This window comes from Orycteropus afer, unplaced genomic scaffold (assembly GCF_000298275.1).
Source record: "Orycteropus afer afer isolate SDZICR_OR568_19922 unplaced genomic scaffold, OryAfe1.0 scaffold00002, whole genome shotgun sequence".
Lineage (NCBI taxonomy): Eukaryota > Metazoa > Chordata > Mammalia > Tubulidentata > Orycteropodidae > Orycteropus > Orycteropus afer.
Genome location: NW_006921589.1, coordinates 13,826,126 through 13,846,541, shown reverse-complemented (window position 1 = coordinate 13,846,541; position 20,416 = coordinate 13,826,126). Strand labels below are relative to the sequence as shown.

General features: G+C 46.9%; 1 protein-coding gene across 1 annotated transcript in view; it reads left to right on the top strand.

Moving 5' to 3' along the window:
• IGFBP2 (insulin like growth factor binding protein 2) overlaps positions 1-14,958 on the top strand; it is a gene marked incomplete at its 5' end in the record, with an annotated part of 33,812 nt that extends 18,854 nt beyond the window's left edge. The window contains 3 exons of the mRNA XM_007959780.2: positions 10,713-10,942; positions 11,697-11,837; positions 14,794-14,958. Of these exons, the coding sequence (XP_007957971.2) occupies positions 10,713-10,942; positions 11,697-11,837; positions 14,794-14,958 (536 nt within the window). The remainder of the gene's footprint in view (positions 1-10,712; positions 10,943-11,696; positions 11,838-14,793) is intronic.
• Positions 14,959-20,416: the final 5,458 nt, after the last annotated feature.

Here is a 20,416-nt window from a genome sequence, read left to right as displayed (position 1 = left end):
CTTGGCTGGTTCTTTGCAGGAAGCAGGGCTCAGAGGGTGGAAAAGAATAGGAGGGGCATTTAGAATGAAACTGGGTCCCAGCAGGAGTATATAGACCAACTGGGAGAATGTCATTAGGTTGGAATGTGTCCTGGGTGCCAGCCTACATGGCTGCAGACATAGATACACCAGGCAGAATTGCAGAACTCCAGCGTGAAGGGTCACTGCTGGCTGCCGCCTCTGACCTTTTGAAAAAAGTTGGGGGAAGACATGTCAACAGTGCCACTCATCCAGGAGGCTATGGGCTTCCGGTTAAAGTTTAGCCAGTAAGTAACAATAGACCCCCTTCCTCCTTACCCATGTCTAACTGGTCCCTTCTCCACCTTCTGCATTGCTTGAGTCCACAATCCTAACTGAGAGGTGAGTTGTGTTATTGAACACAGTGAGCACATACTAGATGGTTTGATGCCCACAACTGGCCAGTCACAGGAACTGGCTTTGCGTTTTCTAACCAAAGCTGTTTCCCGTGTGTGATGGCGAGTTTACCTGCGAGCCCTGCCTCACCATCACGTGCATAGTAGTAAGACCACCATCTGTCTCCTCACTTGCTACCAAGTTCTCACTGTCCCTTAAGACTTCAGTCCAGGGTGGCTTTGTGGGAACCTGAATTCCAGACCATGTCTTGTATATCCTGCAGAATTTTCTTCATGTCTCTGTAGCCCAGTTTTCTGATCTGGACCATGGGATGCCTCAGCCCTGCCTGTTAATTATATCACAGGATTGTAGGGAGAAGGAACTGGAGAGAATTATTGTGAATATATTAGTAGTTTCTGAAGAAGGTGTTCTGTGAGCTCCCTAGATCCAACTTCTCTCCCTCCTTCTGTCTCTCCCTGCTTCCTTCCTTCCTTTTAAATGTTGTAAACAAAGTTAATTTAGGCAATTCCATGCTCCTCAGTGACTCCCATCAAATGCTAAGAGAGCTATGAGGAAAATCAAGCTTTAGAAGAAAGATGCAAATTGGGAGAATAGCAGAACTTTCTTATAACTCATCTTTTTCTGTGCATTTGGCCATCTTACAGATCAGATCTGCCTCTTTCCCTCTTTTGTTTGAGTTATGTACCTTGCATTTACCCATTTGTCTGCACATTTCTTCTAAAACTTGATTTTTCCCACACTGTGAGTCTGAATGATAATAATACTGTTATCACATCTAAATAGCAGCCTTCATTTCAGCAGCATTCTTCATCTTATTTTTCAGACTTGAGAAATTGAGCTCAGAAAGGTTAAAAGGTTTGGGCAGAATCATGGGTGAACGGTAAGTGGCAAAGCCAGGACTGGAATCAGGGCTCTTGAGTCCTGGTCTTCTTTGCCTGTTTGAGTTGATATTAGTGGAGAAGTTGTCCAGGGAGGAAGACGGGGGTGGTAAGTATTTATTCTTTTGCCCAACATGTGTCGAGGTTAATTACATTTTGAGAGAAGTCAACGAAGAAGGATTCATGTGAGTTTTGTGTTCAGCCAGGGCGGAACTAGGAAAGCAGCCTGTGGTCCTTGGCCTTGGTTGTAGTTGTTGTTGTTATGTGCCATCGAGTTGGACCCGACTCATGGCGACCCCTCCTTGGGTTTTGGAGGCAGTATCACTACGGAAGTAGATTGCCCCATCTTCCTTCCGAGGAGTGCTGGTGGGTACTCGGCATCAATTCTTGAGTGACCTGGAATACCATGACCTGTTGAAGGAGGTGAATCTATTGGGAAGAATGATAGATTCAGGATTGGATTAGATCATCTCAAGTAGTCCCTGGGTGTCTCAGACAGTTGACTACTAGCAAAAGGTTGATGGTTCCAAACTAGATGTGCCTTAGATACCCTATGGTACCCTATGGAGCCGTTCTGCTCTTCACACATGGGGTGCCGTATGTTCTCTCCATTCTGACTTATCAACAACATGGTGCCCCCAGATTGTTTATTTCTAAATGATCATGAGGTAAGAGGAGAAAGCTGGAAGTGGTTAGAGTTTCTTCAGAATTAAGAAGAAAAAGGGAAACGTGTTGACCTGTTATGAAGATGCTTGATGGATTTGGTAAAGGTCTCATTTTCTCACCACACCTGGATAAGGGCCAATCCTCAGGTTCTGAGCAAGAAGGAACAGGAGTTGCTTTCTGATTCTTGGGACTTATTTTCTTATGAGTGTTTTAAGGTCTCATAGGTCCTGGATCACCTGGCTGTATTGAGGTCAGAGAACTAGGAGAACATGAGTTTTTATGAGGGTAAGAATCTCTCCACCAAAAGGGGTTTATTTAGTTGTATAAGGTCATCAGTGCTATAATCAAGATTGTGTTGGGGAAAAGTCTATGCAAGAGTTACATTTTAAAACCAGTGTGTATTAATGCATAGAAGTAGATGTACGCTCTTCAGGTCCTAGCTGCCCTCCTTGGCAGGAGTGGGAAGAGTGGGTCAAGGGACAATGTGGGGACCCCATGTCAATTGTGAAGCACCATTGATAGTGTCAGAGAGGTTGTGTTTATTCCTTTTGGGCCTCAGGTTTGCCATCTGAAAAATGGAACAACTCATCCATTTCCTCATTCCACCTGCCTTTATCATCTTCAGCTCTCCACAGCCAACAACAACCACAATAAGGGGGTGGTCTGGTTTATAAGCTAAACCAATTACCAGTTACTGTCTCATCTACTCTGACTCACGACATTGTGTGTCATAGCAGAACTGTGCTTCGTAGGGTTTTCAATGGCTGGTGTTTCAGAAGGGGGTTACCAAGCCTTTGTTCCAAGGCACCTTGGGGTGGACTCCAACCTCCAACCTTTCAGTTAGCCACAAGCACATTAACCATTCACACCACCCAGGACTACTTCTGAGGCATGGCAGTACACCTATGGCAGGGACCGGAGGTCTTCCTTGTGCTCCAAGCCCTCACCTAAATGGGGTTGGGAGTCTTTACTCTCTCTGTATCGTCTCCCCCACTTTTCTTTGGAAACATTTCACCTTTTGTATATGATCATGAAACTCCCTGCTTTAGTGTTGACTCTTCCTCAGTCACTGTGTAAGGAAAAACAACCAATGCCTACTAATCCTTAGGGAAAATCTCTTCAGGGGCCTTGGAAGTCCCTATCAGCCATCTCAGCTTGATGCCTTTTCTAGCCCCATGATTTGGGTTTCTGGCAGCTGGACCAGGTAAGAACCATTTCTTATAGTGACCTCTGCACTGCAGCTGACAGCTGTATACATAAATGGTTACTTTAGAAATACTCTACAGAACCCAACTCTCTTAGGTAGAAAAAATGCAGCTTGGTGTTTTTGTTCTGAGGGCACATTCCATCTCTAGCTGGAGTTGTACATCTGGAAAGTTTTCCTGTGAGTGCCCCTCCAGCCTCTAAGAGAATGTATGGGATGAAGGAGGCAATGGTGATGATGTTCTTGTCCAAGGAGGGCCATGTGAGTTGCCCTCTGGAGGGGAGGAAATGGAAGCAGTTAAGAGCTAACCCCAGGTACTGCTGTTGTGTGCCAAGCACTGTATCTACATGCAGCCCATCCAGAATCTGCCCAGCAGAATCTTTCCAGCAGAATCTTCCCACTGGAGATGGATGTTGTTTGTCCTCTTTTTACAGATGAACAGTGGAGGCACGGAGAGCTTAGTAACTTGTCTAAGGACACGCAGCTAAGTGGTAAAGCTGGGAATTTGACTCAGGAGCCTGAATTCCTGAACCTCTGTAATCCTTTCTGATCTCCACCCAGTCAACTATTTCATTTCCCTTCCCTGGACTTCTCCTTCAAGCGTTCAGAGCTGGCTTTGGACTTGGTTCCTGAAGCCCGTTCCAGAAAAGAAACGGATGTTCTACCTCCTTTGCGTGCGCCAGCAAACCGGGCCTGTGGATTTCCTCATCTTACTGGCACGTTCATTGGCAGTGGTGGGATCAATAAAGGAAAGGAATGAAATATACCCTTGAATCCAAGTGGCCTCCATGAAAGTGGACAAACTGACCTTCACCACAGAGAGGTTGGGGGCAACTCGGGATAGGAAACCAACTGTGTCCTCCCCTAGGGAAAAAAACAAACAAACAAAAACCTGCCCAGATGACCCCTATCTTCTGGGACTTGGAGCCTTGGACACATGATGGCTTTTGTGGACTCTGGGCACTTTTGCCTTCATGAGACTTTGCCTCCATAAAAAGATATTTTAAAATTTATTTTACAACTGCTTTGGTATGAAGATGAATGTTTTAATATTGTGTAGTAAGACATTTTCTTTGACCTAAACATTTTTTTCCTTCTAATTTTAAAAGAAACAGATACATGTTTGTGGGTTCCTAGCAGTGTCAGGAGAGGCATTGATGGTTCAGTGGAAGAATCCTTGCCTTCCATGCAGGGGACCTGGGCTCAAATCCCAGCCAGTGTACCTCACACACAGTCACCACCCATCTGTCAGGGGAGGCTCGTGTATTGCTGTGTTGCTTAACAGGTCTCAGAGCAGCTTCCAAACTAAGATGGCCTAGGAGGAAACATGTACTGCTGAAAATCAGCCATGAAAACCCTGTGGGTCATAACAGGTCCGATTCCATTGTGCATGGAGTTGCCCCAAACGGAAGTGATGGACACGTGGGTCCTGCCTGGAGCCTCCAGGTCTGAGTGCACATTTCCTTTGCACGCTTCTCCCTCTCTCTTTCAAATATGTGTCCAATTGCAGTGGGCCTTGTTCTGAGGATTAAATGTAGGCTGACCTCTAGGATTAGCCCAGAGATGCTTCTGTGATTCATTGGCCTCTGTCAGTGGTACCAGTGCCTGGAGGGCTCAGGGATGAGTCCGGGGCAGGCCGAAAGTCCTCAGGGATGCCCAGACCTCCCAGGAGCTGAACGAGCAGGCCAGATGTATGGCTGGCTATGGAGGGTTGTGGAGGGGTCTCAGCCATGGATGGAGAATGTAGTAGGGCTCAGATCTGCTTTTATATCTGCTAAATGACTTGGAGTCATTCCAGCAACAGGCTGGGAAACTTCCAGACCTTTGGATCAACTCTAAGTCCAGAACAGTGGTTCTCAACTGGGGGTGATTTGGCCTCCAAGGGACACTTGGCAATGGCTGGAGATATTTGTGATTTTGATTGGAGTGGTGCTACTGGCATCTAGTGGATGGAGGCCAGGGATGCTGCTGAATGTCCTACAATGCACAGGACAGCCCCCCACAACAAAGAATCACCCATCCCAAAATGTGCCGAGGTTGAAAAACCCTGCTCCAGAGGATTAGGTGAATGAAGATCCTGATAGGGTCAAGCATGGCCCACTTTTCCCTTCATCCAGAGACTGGGTAAATACAGCCACAATGGAGATGGGGCAGCCTCAGCCCAAGCTTCAGGACAGGCAGGCAAGCCTCCCAAAAGGGAGGACCCAGGTGAGCTTATGAGAGTCCATCGAGGACTGGATGTTCTCAGATCCTTGGGCCCTCATCGTCTCCACCACATGAATGGGATTCTGGGACTCAGGCATTGTGGCGTAGTGGTGTTGCGGGATCCAGGTATTCTCTCTGCCTCTGCTGGCCCGAAGCCAGTGTGCAGTAGAGTAGAGGAGTAGAGGACCAGGGGTTCTGCCAAAAGGTGAGCATGGGTAGAAATGGAGGTTGGGTGTGGGCCACTGGAAGGTCCCGATTTGGCTCTCTCAGTTTGATCCTGGTAGTTTGGGAAGGAGACAAAGAGCTTTTCTCTACAGCCTCATGCAGAAGGTTTTTGGAAACAAAAAACAAAAAACACGGAATTCCCAGCTGTGTTGCTTGCCTTCTCTTTGTTCTGTGCTCTCTAGCCAGTGTCTGCAGGGACAAGGTGAGTGGAGCCTGGGACTGTCCCACACCAGGCCTAGGTGCACAGAGGCCTTTCAGGGTTGGGAAGCAGTAGAAGGTGAGAGAATAGAATTGAGAGGAATGACGGGGAGTCATCTCCCCTCCCCTCAACATCTGCTTTTTGCTTTGAAGGTTAGTTTTAAGGGGAAGAAGAGTTATCTGGAGAGTTATCTGGATCACACCACTGCTGTTTGTTTTGGCTTATTTCACATTTTCCCCAAGCCCTTCTCCTCCAGCCCCTGTTCTCCACCTCTGGTCTCCATCTGAAGAGGGAATGGGGCTCTTATTTGTGGTTGGCCCCAGCTGCCTGGTCCAGTCGCAGAGGGTGGCCCTGTGCAGACATGGGGAGCAGAAATGCAGAGAAGTCTCCTTAGCAAGGTAGGCGGGGCTCAGATCCTCATTCCAGGGGAACTTGGCCCCCCCAGCTGAGCAGGGGGAGGTCAGAATACTTTTCCTGGGACCCCTGGATTTCTGCTGTGGATTTCTAAGGCAGACGATCTGATTGAACCCAGTGGAACAGGACAGCTTCCCCAGCCTGGAGGCAAATGCTTTAAATCCACCTTTCCCTTCAGGTGGTGGTAGGGCTGCTGGGGGCAGGAAGTGATCTGTGCTTGGTTATGTTTGGAGTTCTTGGCTGGTACAAATGGTTAACACACTCAGCTGCTGATCAAAAGTCTGGAGGTTCAAGGCCACCCAGAGAGGGCACTTCAGAAGAGAGGTCTAGTAGTTCTACTCTTGAAAGACCGGTCATGGAGAACCTTGTGGAGAATGGTTCTGCTCTGACTCACACGAGGTCGCCCAGCCACAGCAATGGGTTGATTGTTAGTGGTTATAGCTATGGTGAAACCTAGACTACTGTTGGGAGCTCTGGTAGCTTAGTGCCTAAGACACTTGACTGCTAACCAGAAGGCTGGCAGTTCAAACCCACCAGCCACTCCTCGGAAGGAAGGTTGGGCAATCTACTTCCATAGTGATACTGCCTCAGAAACCCAAGGAGGGGTCACTATGAGTTGGATCTGACTCAGCAGCACATAACAACAACAACAGACTACCATTAAACCGAAATACCAAACTCACTGCCATCAACTCGGATCCGACTCATAGTGACCCCTCCTTGGGTTTCTGAGGCAGTATCAGTATGGAAGTAGATTGCCCAACCTTCCTTCTGAGGAGACTACTGTTAGGCCTGAGGGAAATAGACAGAAGAATTTTCCAGGTTTCTGAGGGTTTAGTCACTTAAATATTTCAGTTTTTATTTTTCTAAAGTTTAATAATTTGGATAGAAATTTTCTGTCTAATGCTGGATGCTGGAAAATTTTAACTCTCTCCCCTATTTTGATGTCCCCAAATCATTATCATCAGCATAATTCTTGTTTTGTGTTATACAATGTCAAAGTCTTCAGAGGCTACCGATGGGTGTGGGACTATCTGCCATGCACCAAAGGTTCCCACATTTCCTAAATTCTTTTTTTTTTTTCTGTTTTCTCCCTGCCATTTTATACTTCTTGCCACTGTCCACATGCATTCCTTCTTTTTTCTTTAAGTCTTGTTGATTTCATTTTTTTCTGTGGCCATACATCCCAGGCCCCCTGGAGGAATACCATTGTGAGCCAACCATCAGGCTCTTCACGCGATGATTCTCCCATTGACTCATGAGGAAGTACCCAGACTTAAAGTGTGCGGACACCACGACAGCTACTGAGCATGTTCAGAGGATGCTCATTTTCCTCTGCTTCCTCATTCTTGGTGGGGTTCTGCATTGCAGAGGTAGCAGATAATGGATGCAGTCTTCATCTTCCTCCTCATCAAATAACCAGTGTGGATATAGAATTTCCTTGCACCACGTTACACTTTAATAACTTTATCTATAATATACTCTATGAAATAGGAGCTATCATCATCCATAATTTATAGCTAAGAAAACAGCCACAGAGATTTTGTGTACAGGGGAATCACTGTTCATATAGAAAATAGCAGAGCTGGAATTTTATCTGAGTATGCCTGCTGTCTGGGAGCTCTGGTGGCATAGTGCCTAAGGCACTTGACTGCTAACCAGAAGGCTGGCGGTTCAAACCCACCAGCCACTCCTTGGAAGAAGGATTGGGCAATCTATTTCCATAGTGATACTGCCTCGGAAACCCAAGGCGGGGTCGCTATGAGTCGGAGACGACTTGATGGCACGTAACAACAAAAGCAACATGCCTGCTGTCTTAGGGTTCTCTGGAGAAACAGAGCCAGGGAGCAATCTAGCTATGTGGAGATTTATTTCAAGGAATTGGCTTATGTGATTGTGGGTGTGGCAGGTCCAAAATCTGTAGGACAGGTGCCAGGCTGTAGATATCTGCAGGTTTGTGTCCCAAGAACCGTGGGTCAGGTGATGTAAAGAGTGCAGAGTGGAAAGGGAGTTTTGCCAACATATCTATTTATAGCCTGGAGGCAGAAAACTGCCCAAGGAAACTTCCTTTTCAACTGATTCATGGATTCTGCTAGATTATGTAATACAAGACCCTTGTATTTCATTTCATTGCATTGCATTGCATTACAGAACAACAGCTAAACACATTTGACCAAACCACTAGGAACCATTGCCTAGCCAATTTGACACATAAAACTAACCATGACACCCTCTTAGCCAGTGCTAACTAATCTGGAGATAATATGTTCTAAAGGGATGCTGCTGTAGCTAGTGAGAACCAGCTACAGAGCATTAGAACCCAACAGGAGGGGTGGGATGGGAGCAAACCTTTATTGAGCACCCCCATTTGCTACTGATCAGGTTGGTGTTTGTCACCTGCAGTCTGCTAGGCTGTGTGCTCTGTGAGAGTAGGTCCTGCTAAAACACCAGCACCCCATGCATACGTGGTACAGAAGAGGTGCCCCTTTTCTTAGCTGGTGAGTGAGTGAGCACTAGCTCACAATGACCTGGAGGTGGGCATCACAGCCCCCATTTTACAGGCACAGGCTGGCAGCAGGTAGCTCTTTCCACCATAAAACACTGCTACAGAAAGTGGCCTTTGAGCCCACCATGCTGGCTCTGAAATCTGAAGGGCCAGACAAATATGAGGTCCCTCACCTCAAACCCTTGTGTAGAAGTGTTTTAAGAGCCATTCAGTTGTGTTTTGGGGACTGTTACGTTTTTGAAGGTGAATCGAAGGGGAAGACAACGTGTACAAGATTTGTTTAAAAACACCCCCTCTGCACTCAGCCAGGTCTTGTTGGGACCTGCAGGGAGCTACTCTGGGTGCTATGGTCTGGGGCTCTGTTTGTTCTGCTGTGTCTTCAAAGGGCTGAGGCCAAGCTGTGATTCCCTGTCCTTCTAGCACTTGCTGGGACTTGTCTCTTCGGTCACTCCTGGTACTGACAACTCCACTAAATAATTGGGCACCTCGCACCTTCCCCTCATTGGACATGCCTAAGCCAGAGTGAGACCAGGATAGCTGGGGGCTGCTTCAGGGTCTCCACCCAGGCTGTGCACACAATAGTCTTTTCCTTGTGTTGACTACTTGTGGTTTAAAAAAGACTAAAGAGACTTAAAGGGACTCTGGTGGTGTAGTGTGTAAGGCAGCTGACTGCTAAGCAGAAGGTTGGTGGTTCAAACCCAATAGCTGCTCTGTGAAAGGAAGATGAAACAATCTACTTCTGTAAAGATCTACAGCCTTGGGAACCCAATGGGGGTCGCTATGAGTTGGGATCAACTTGGTGTCAGCGAGAAAAGAGACTTAGGAGTCCGTCACCTCAAACCCTTGTGTAGAAATATTTTAAGAGCCATTTGGTTATGTTTTGGGGACTGTTTCTGAAGGTGAATTAAGGGAAGATAACCTGTCCCTTGGGTGGTGCAAACTGTTACCATGATTGGCTGCTAATCCAAAGGTTGGAGGTTTGAGTCCACCAAGAGGTACCTAGGAAGAATAGCCTGGTGATCTACTGAGAACTCGGCCATGAAACCTTACGGAGCACAGTTCTGCTGACACACATGGCGCCGCCATGAGTTGGCACCAACTTGATGGCAAGTGGCTTAAAGAGATTTCATAGCTGTTCCGTGGACCAGCATTTGAGCCCCTGAAATAGTGTCTGAAACTACAAAGTTGAGGAAGCCACAATATCTGTTCTTGGGGTGCTCAGTGTAATGAGGAGGCACACAAACAGATAGAAACAAGTAGAATCCATGGAGATATGCTATAGCAGCTGTGGGAGCAAAGCACTGTGGGTTTACTCTGAGGCTGGGCAGGTTGGCAAGTGAAGGTCGAGGGAGCAATGGAGCAGGGCATGCTGGGAGCTGGGGAATCTGGGTGACATGGCTCCGCTTTCTCTCTCCCTGCCAGACATGCATGGCTTAGTGATGTTTGTAGCATGCATCTTATCTGCACCCTTTCAGACCATAAATAATGAAGAATTTAAACTGGGGGTTAGTGATGGGAGACTCTGAGATCTTCAAGAGAAGAATGGTGGACCTCAGAATGGACTAAGTCCCATTTCTGATTAAGGACCCAGGAGACGCTTTCATCCTTCTGTGCTCCTCTGCTCCGCCATGTCATCCTCAGATGAGGTGGGATAGAGTGGACATTGGAGCCATTCTTCTGAAGTCGATAGGCTGGGTTGCAATCCTGGACTCCTCAGTTAGCAGATTTGTGATCTTAGTCAAGCAACTGACCTCTGTGAACATCAATATCTCTTATTGGTAAAAATTTGGGGGAGGGTGCTAATAGCATCCATCTAAGAGTTATTGTGAAATTTGAAATAGATCATCCATGTCAATGGCTCAGCACAGGTGCTGACATGTAGTAAGTGTTCACTAGCACTAGTCACCTTCATCCTTGTCATCCTTAGGGGTCCAGAGAGCACGGAGGGCCCATCCCTCTAGAAAGTGAGGCCTGGAGCTCTTCTTCCCTTCCTCTCTACAGACAATGGTGATGACCACTCTGAGGGGAGCCTGGTTGAGAACCACGTGGACGGGACCACAAACATGCTGGTCGTTGGAGGCACTGCTGGCCGGAAGCCCCTCAAGTCGGGCATGAAGGAGTTGGCTGTGTTCCGGGAGAAGGTGACTGAGCAGCACCGGCAAATGGGCAAAGGTGGCAAGCATCACCTTGGCCTGGAGGAGCCCAAGAAGCTGCGGCCACCACCTGCCAGGGTCAGTGGGGTAGCAAGGTGGGAGGAGTCGGGAGAACATGGAAAGTGAGGCTCCCAGCTGGGGAGGGCATTTCAATAAGATCTATGCCCTGTGCTATCTCTAGTCAAGGCACTTTCATTTCTGGCTCTGCCACTAACATATTCCATGACATTTGGGTCAGTCAGTTAGCTTTTGGGGCCTCAGTATCTCTGGCTGTGAAATGGGCTAGGCCAGTGGTTGCATAGAGCTTCTTCCTTCTGAAAACGCCGTTTCTGTTTTGTTCTGGACTCTAGACCAAGAAAATGGACCCAGAGATGAAGATAGGCTCATTAAACTTGCTCACTGTTACTGTGATTAATTCCCCACACTGGGCTACTACCCCCCTTCTTTTTCCCAGCTCCTCTCTGCTGTCTTGGGTCTTGGCCCTAGCTGGGTTTATGGAAGGAAAGAGAGGGCTGGGATCTAGATCTTGGAGACAGAACAACTTGAACTCAGTATTTGCAAGTAAATCCCATCTGAGCTCTCTCAAAGTCTTTGCCACAGAGGAAGGAGGGGAAGAAAACTCCAATCCCTCCACCTTCTAGGGGGTGGTGCAGGGCACAGCACTTTGATAGTGCAGTCACTGGGCAGGGTGGCAGAAGTGCTGCTATGGCCAACTATTCCATGATCCCTGGAGTAGTCCCTTCGCAGGGATGAGAGTCATCTTGAGATTGCTCTCAGGGCCAGTGTTCGGCAGCCCATATTCTCACTCTGATCACTCTTATGTCGCCCACAGACCCCTTGCCAGCAGGAGCTGGACCAGGTCCTGGAGCGGATCTCCACCATGCGCCTGCCCGATGAGCGGGGCCCACTGGAGCACCTCTACTCCTTGCACATCCCCAACTGTAATAAACACGGCCTGTACAACCTCAAACAGGCAAGTGGTCTAAGCCTGGGTTGGTGGGTGTTGTTTCCTCCTCACCCACATAGTCTTCTGAAGTTTGACAGCTGAGTAGGAGATAAGACTTCTGCAGCCATGGAGGTGCAAGCTGCCTGGTGGGGAATGCTGGGGCTTGCTCCCTGGCCTAGATAGGTCAGAGGCCGACTCCACTTACCTAGCTACCTGTCAGCCACCCTTGGTGTTGGGGTTGGGAGGGAGCCTGTTGGAGGAAAGTGGGTTCAAACCAAAGCTTCTGAAATTTGGTGGAGCAGTAGTCACATGGAGGAGATTCCTGGACCTCACTCCCAGAGATTTCAAGAATCAGTAGGTCTGGGGTTGGATGGACGTTTTGCATTTACAGCAAGGTCCCAGGGGATGCTGACGGTGCTGGTCCATGGACTGACCACACTTTGCGAATCACTGGTTTAAACCACTCGCTGATTGAATAGCTGCTCTGGTTTTCAAGTATCTCAGGGAATGGAGAAATAGGGATGGAGAGACGCCATTTAAATATTTGTAAAACTGGTAATTTTTACATTATAAACACACTCAAGGGCAATTAAGAAAGTATAAGTAAACCATCGTCTTCCCCCAACCCATTTTTTTTCTTTTAATGTTATGTACATTTTATTTCAAGAGAGACAGAAGACAAACAGTAGAAAGATGCCCAGATGCCCTAAAGATAAATACATTTCAAAGATTCTCATTAAAATGAATCTGAATCTGTAGCATTTTTTTCCTGCAAGCAAAATACCTTTCTTTAAAAAAAAAAAAAAAAAATCAGTACTCTGAATTGCAAATGCTTTTTTTTTATTGCAGAAAATCTGCCATGATTACTTTTTTAATGAATGAGGATTTTCCACAAAACAGGCTTGCTCTACATGCTAATTTTTTAAACAGTTCAGTGACACAATGTGCTAACTACATACACAACAGCTAATATAGTCTGTCCATATGTATTTTAATGATCACTGTGCATGTGCAGTATTTTCCTTGTAGCCTTCCATCAACAACTTTTCACACAGCTACATAGAGTTTGTAGTGATTAGTGGCTGTTTCATATTGATTAGATGTCCTTTTACTTAGCTGACCCCTCTCCCCCACCTCCTTTCTATAAACCAAAAAAAAAAAAAAAAAAAAACCCAAACCCACTGCCATGAAGTCTATTCTGACGCATGGTGACCCCCATTGGGTTTCTGGGGCTGTAAATCTTTACAGAAGTAGATTGCCCCAATCTTCCTTCCACAGAGTGGCTGGTGAGTGTGAACCTCTGACCTTCTGGTTAGCCTATGCCACTAGGGCACCTTCCTCCTTTCTATAGGGAGAAATATAAATGCATTTCATTTAAGGCAGACTGAAGTGATGAAGAGGTTAAGTAGTATGAGCCTCACCTGTCACTCTGTTTTGAAGGAGAGATTCAACCCCGGATGCACATTGGGAACTCCGTGAGATCTTCAAAGAATGATACCAGAAAAATTACAGCCTAGGAAACACTACGGGGCAGTTCTATTCTGTCACATGTATCCCTATAAATTGGAATTGATTTGACAGCACCTAGCAACAATGGGTGGTCCTACAGGCTGTCAGCGTTGACTAAGAGTGAATGCCTGGAACAAGGAGATGGAGTCTGGACTCTGCTCATCCTTCGTGGATCTTACTTGCCTACCTCCTCTCACAATGCAGTCATCTTGTCCCTCTAGTTAGTAGTCTCAGGAGCCATGTTGGTGTAAAGATTAAGTGCTTAGCTGTTAACCAAAGTGGTTGGGGTTTCGAACCCACTCAATGACTCCTGAAAAGAAAGACCTGGTGATCTGCTCCCGTACAGATCACAGCGTAGGAAATGCTATGGGCAGTTCTGCTCTCTCACATGGAATTGCTGTGAGTCAAAATCAACAAGTTATTAATCTAGTGTTAAACAAGCGATTTGGGCATACACGTGCCCTCGTAAATGTGTGTCCTGTCAGTGCAAGCCGGCTGTCTCATACTGAACGCAAGTGAAGACACTGATCTCTTCTAATGAGAAAGGTGCTTGTCTGTTGTGCCTTGTGGGCCATTAAAGGGATTTACAAGAGTTAGGTCCAGAGCATGGATCCTGGATCTGGAACGCTGAGGGCTGCGTTTGAGTCATGCCTCTTACTAGCTTTGTGATCATGGGCAAGTTACCTAACCAACCTGTGCTTCAGTTTCAACATCTGTAAGGTGGGGACAATTATGGTGCTGAATTTACCAAGTGGTTGTGAGGATTAAGTGAATTTACAGTGAAACCTGTAACAACTGGATTTTGACAGAACTTCCTAGTTCTTCCCTAGGTCTCGAAAGATTTCTGCCTTTGACAGGGTGTGGTTTTACCACTTGTCTATCACTATTAGTGGAAAATATTTGAATGTTCCTTCTCTGACAGGTTTCCCTTTCCAGAGGTTCCGGCTCTGGCAGGTTTTACTGTACATGTTAGGTGTAAAGGATAAGCAAGCATTGTATGTATTTCTAACACAGGGTAGTAAGGACTGTGCTAGTGCTGGCCTGTATTATTAAATGCATTTTCACCTTCCGCTCTGAACTCCAGGAAGACGTGTAATGGGTCCCCACCAGAGGGAACCACCCCGAGTGGAAGGGATGTTGTTGTTGTTGTTGTTATGTGCCGTCGAGTCGGCCCCGAGTGGAAGGGAAGCCGGGAAGCCGAGTCTTAATCTCCTGGCTAATCAATAGTCTTGCTAATCAGAGACTGGTCTGCCCCCAGCAGCATCAGCATCACATTGGAGCTTGTTAGCAATGCAGAATTTGGGGCTGGCCGATTTGAATGGGAATCTGCATTTTAAAAGATTCCCATTGGAGAAGACCCACCCTGTTGTGCTAGCTGTGAGAGCTCAGTTGCTGCCCCACCTCTGTCTGTGCCAATGAAGAAAGGCAAACCGGGGCAGGACAGCTTTCACTTTTTGCTCTTGTCTCTCCCTAGTGCAAGATGTCTCTGAACGGACAGCGGGGAGAGTGCTGGTGTGTGAACCCCAACACCGGGAAGCTGATCCAGGGGGCCCCCACCATCCGGGGGGACCCTGAGTGCCATCTCTTCTACAACGAGCAGCAGGAGGCTCGCGGGCCCAATGCTCAGCGGATGCAATAACCCCCAGCCAGCCGGTGCCTGGCACCCTCTGCCCCCCAACACTGGCTGGAAAGGAGAGTGCCGGGTGGTGGGTGGGGAGGATCTTCCAGGAGTTTTGACATGTGTATTTATATTTGGAGAGAGACCAGCACCGAGCTCGGCACACCCCACTGCCCCCCCCAGCTGGAGATAGCCACACCCTCCCCTCACGACTTCCGCCGGCCAGGAATGGGGGTGGTGGCTATGGGGGAGCTGGGGTAAAGGTTTGGGAGGGGTCGGGAAAGAAATTTTTATTTTTGAACCCCTGTGTCTCTTTTGCTTAAGATTAAAATAAGGAAAAATAAAGCATGTGTCTTTTGCATGAGTTTGGGGCATCCCTCCCTCTCCCCCCAATTGCTCAGCTATTTCATGTCTGAAAGAGATTAGAGGCTGCAGAGTGTCTGTCCCCCCAACTTTGGCTCCGACCCTGTGAAATGGGAAGGGCACACCCTTCCTGGGCCTAGGTTCCTAGTCAGAAGATGAGGAAAAGGGATAGGCAGGAGGAAGAGGGGACTCTTCCCTGGAGTGTGTTCCCTGTGGAAATGCAAGTTCTGAATCTGCATCAGACCTCCAGGTGCTGGATCTAAGGCCCAGGATGGGCCACTGGGGAGGGAAGGAAATAGGCTAAGAATGTATTCCTCTCCCAACTCTAGGGAAGAAGGGGAAAGTGAGACCAATGGAATCTAGGTTCTCTGGCCCCTGAAATAAAGGGGAGCTCTCTCTCCCAGCAGAAGCCATTTCAACTGTTCCAAGGGAAGGGGCCATTGTTGTTCACAAAGGTGTTAAAAAATTCAGATGCAAGTGGTAACTAGTGTTAAAAGTGATGCAGACTCAAATAAATTGAAAGGTAAGGTTTACTCTGAGCAATTCTATATGCATATAGGGTGACCATTCTGATTCGGGGGGAAAAAAAAGCAAAGGTCTCCAAGTAGGCTGAGTAAACAAACCAATAAACAAAAAACAAACTCATTGCCCTAGAGTGGGATCCGACTCACAGCGACCCCTCCTTGGGTTTCTGAGGCAGTATCACTATGGAAGTGTTGTTAAATGCCATCGAATTGTCTCCAACTCATAGCGACCCTATGCACAGAACAAAACTCCTCCTGGTCCTGAGCCAGTTTCATGATTCCTGCTACACTCGAGCCCATCGCCGCCGCCACGGTTCAGTCCACCTTGTTAAGGGCCATCCCCTCTTCATTGATGCTCCACCCTACCCAGCATGACATCCTTCTGCAGGGAATGGTCCCTTCTAACAACATGACAAAGGATGTGAGACGAAGTCTGGCCATTCTCACTTCCAAGGAGCATTCTGGCTGCACTTCCTCCAGGACATACCTGTTAGTTCTTTTAGCAGTCCACGGTATTTTCATCATTCTTCACCAACACTACAGCTCAAAAGCACCAACTCTTCTTCAGTCTTCCTTATTCATTGTCCAGCTCTCACATGCATATGAGGTGATCGAAAATACCATGGCTTGTGTCAGGCGCACCTTAGTCCTCAAGGAGACATCTTTGCTCTTCAGCATTTGAAAAAGGTCCTTTGCAGCCAATTTGCCCAGTGGTTCAAACCCAACAGCCACTCCTCAGAAGGAAGTTTGGGCAATCTACTTCCATAGTGATAACTGCCTTGGAAACCCAAGGAGGGGTCACTATGAGTTGGGTCTGACTCAATGATACATAACAACAACAACATACATCATCTGATGTCCTGACTGCTGCTTCCATTGGCATAGATGCAGAACCAAGCAATGTGAAGTCTTTGACAATTTCAATCTTTTCTCCATTTATCATATTGCTGCTTATAGGTCCAGTTGTGAGGATTTTTGTTCTCTTTATATTGAGATATAATCTATACTGTAGACTGTATTCTTCAATCTTCATCAGTAAGTACTTCAAGTCATCCTCACTTTCAGCAAGCAAAGTTGTGTCATCACCATATTGCAGGTTGTTAATGATTCTTTCTCCAATCAGGATGCCACATTCTTCATATAGTCCAGCTTCTCGGATTATTTGTTAAGCATACAGATTGAATTAAGTATAGTGAAAGGATACAACCCTGACTCACTCGCTTCTTGATTTTAAACCATGCAGTGTTCCCTTTTTCTGTTTGAACGACAGCCTCCTGGTCTATATACGTTCCTCATGAACACAATTAAGTGTTCTGGAATACCCATTCTTCTCAATGTTATCCACAATTTGTCATGATCCACACAATCAAATAGTTTTGCATAGTCAATAAAATGCAAGTAAACATCTTTCTGGCATTCTTTGCTTTGAGCCAAAATTGATCTGACATCAGCAATGATATCCCTCGTTCCATGTCCTCTTCTGAATCCAGACTGCACTTCTGGAATTTCTCTATCAATACACTGCTGTAACTGTATTTGAATCATCTTCAGTAAGATTTTACTAGGCACTCTGGTAGCATAGTGCTTATGGCACTTGACCGCTAACCAGAAGGTTGGCGGTTCAAATCCACCAGCCACTCCTTGAAGGAAGGTTGGACAATCTACTTCTGTAGTGATACTGCCTCAGCAACCAGGAGGGGTCACTATGAGTTGGGTCTGATTTGACGGCACTTAACAACAACAACAACAAGATTTTACTTGCATGCTATATTAATGATATTGTTTAATAATTTCCACATTCTGTGAGATCACCTTTCTTTGGAATGGGTACAAATATAGATCTCTTCCAGTCAGGTACCTGTCTTCCAGATCTCTTGGTGTAACCTAGTGAGTGCCTCCAGCAGGTCATCCATATGTTGAAATATCTCAGTGGGTATTCCGTCAATTCCTGGAGCCTTGTTCCTCACCAATTCCCTCAGTGGAGCTTCAACCTCTTCCCTCATTACCATTGGTTCTTGAACATATGCCACCTCCTGAAATGGATGAAGATCTACCAGTTCTTTTTGATCCAGTGACTCTGTGTATTCCTTCTATCTTCTTTTGATGCTTCCTGCATCATTCAATATTTTGCCCATAGAATCTTTCAATATTGCAACTCAAGGCTTAAATTTTTTCCTCAGTTCTTTCAGCTTGAGAAATGCTGAGTGTGTTCTTCCCTTTTGGTTTTCTAACTCCAGGTCTTTGCACATTTCATTATAGTAATTGGCTTTGTCTGCTTGAGCTACTCTTTGAAATCTTCCATTCAGCTGTTTTATCTTGTCATTTCTTCCATTTGCTTTAGCTGCTCTTCACTCAAGGGCAAGTTTCAGAGTCTCTTCTGACATCCATTTTGGTCTTCTCTTTCTTTCTCGTATTTTTAATGACCTCTTGCTTTCTTCACGGATGATGCCCTTGATGTCATCCCACAATTCTTCTGGTTTTTGGTCATTGGTGTTCAATGCATCAAATCTGTTCTAAATTCTATCTCTAAATTCAGGAAAGATATATTCAAGGTCATATTTTGGCTCTTGTGGCCTTGTTTTAATTGTCTTCAACTTCAAGTTGAACTTGCCTATGAGCAGTTGATGGTCTGTTCCACAATCAGCTCCTAGCCTGGTTTTGGGCGAAGATATTGAGCTTTTCCACTGCCTCTTGCCACAGATGTAGTCAATCTGATTTCTGTGTACTCCTGTCTGGTGAAGTCCATGTGTATAGCCACTGTTTGTGTTGTTGAAAAAAGGTATTTGCAGTGAATATCGTTGGTCTTGCAAAATTCTATCATGCAAATCTCCAGCATTATAGGAAGTAGATTGCCCAAACTTCCTTCTGAGGAGTGGCTGGTGGGTATGAACCATCAGCCTTCTGGTTAGCAGTCAAATGCCTTGGGCACTATGCCACTAGAGCTCGCAAGTAGGCTGAGTACAAGGAGGTTTATAAAGAGAAGAGGAGGGAGAAGAATAGAAGATCAACCATTGGCTAATGTTAACATGATGGATTGAATCCTGCCCTCCCTCTTTTTCACTGAGATCAACTGATATCCGGTCACAAGATGGTCTCTGGCCCTCCACCCAACTGCCGCCCTGCTATCTTTTGAAATTTAAATTAAGTAAGCTTGGCTTTGAGCCGGAAAGAAAAGGTTAGCAACTTTGGGTGAAAAAGACTGCTGGCAGGATTAATTTTTGGCCAGGACTTTTTTTCACGGTTAATATTTGGTTTCGTGGGTAAGAAAATCAAAGTAAGATGTCTTACTAATTTTACTAATTTTTCTCTTCAACGGTGTGCTTGTGTGAAAGAACTAAGGCTGGGGGACTAGAGAAACTGAGACAAGAGTGCAGGCCCTGTTTATTAAAACTCTACCAACTTTGTTCCCTTGGTTTCCTGAACCCCTGGTGAAGTCCAGGAAACCCTCTCCCCTTTGCAACGGGGTGAGAGCACGCTCAGTATGTCGACCCCACCCTCGACAAAGCGCAGAGCCTCTCTGCTCACGTTGCTCTGCTGGTCTCTGTTTGGAGCCTGAATCCTTCCAGTCACAGAGAAGGGGGCTGCTGCCTCTGTTGGCTTTGCCCAGTCCAGGTCCCCTGACCTGTTTACTAGTGGACAGATCCCACCCAGTCAGGTGTGTTCTAAGCCACTCCAGGCCAATGCCAGCAGACTTGGCCACTGCGTGTGGCCAGCCGCTGGAAGTACAATAATTCGGTTAATCCTTGTGGTCTCAGGAAGGAAGCACTACTATTAGCAGCATTTCACACATGTGGAAAAAAGTCCTGAGAGGTGCTCAACCTCCACGAGGCTGCCCCCACCCTCTTACCTCCACACCAGAGTCTGGATGCTGCTCTGCGCTGAGCGATACTGCCCCCGGTGGGCAGGAGCGGGGTGGGCTGCTTGGAGTTCTCTGGGCCCTGCAAGCAAGGGTCCCTAGGTGGGGTCTGATTTCCTGCTACGCAGCTGAGAGGAGATTCTGCCACCCGCCTCCCTACCCCTCTTGCCTGCCGAGGGCTGGGGCATCACGTGCAGGCTCTTCCGGGAAGCCCAGTGGACACTCACTCTACCTTTGAAACAACTGGGGACGCTTAGAGAAGTAAGGATGACAGTGCCGGACCTTCAGAGATTCTGACCCAGTTTGCCTACGTGGAGGCCAGGTAGGGATCTTTTTTTTTCTTTTTTCTTCAAGGTTCTTAGGTGATTCTAATACAGAGCCCAGCATAAGATCCAAAGTGAGCCCGGGGGAATGAAGGCTGGACATCTGGTGTGAATCCTGTCCCACCACTTACCATACAATGCCATGGGCTGTGTCACTCAGCTTCTCTGAACCTCAGCGTCTCCCATCTAAGTACTACTGGGGATGATTTCAGCCTCCAGTAACATGATGGTAGGACGAATGGTTATCATGAGGCCATTGGTGGGATCAGCCCTTAGGACAGCCTCCATGCCCTCAGGTTGCCAGCTTTCTCGGGTCCTTTCTGAGGAGGTGGATTTTACAGGTATGTGCACAGCATCTCCCTGTGATGCTCAGCTATTGTTGTTGTTGTTGTTATGTGCCGTCGAGTCGGCCC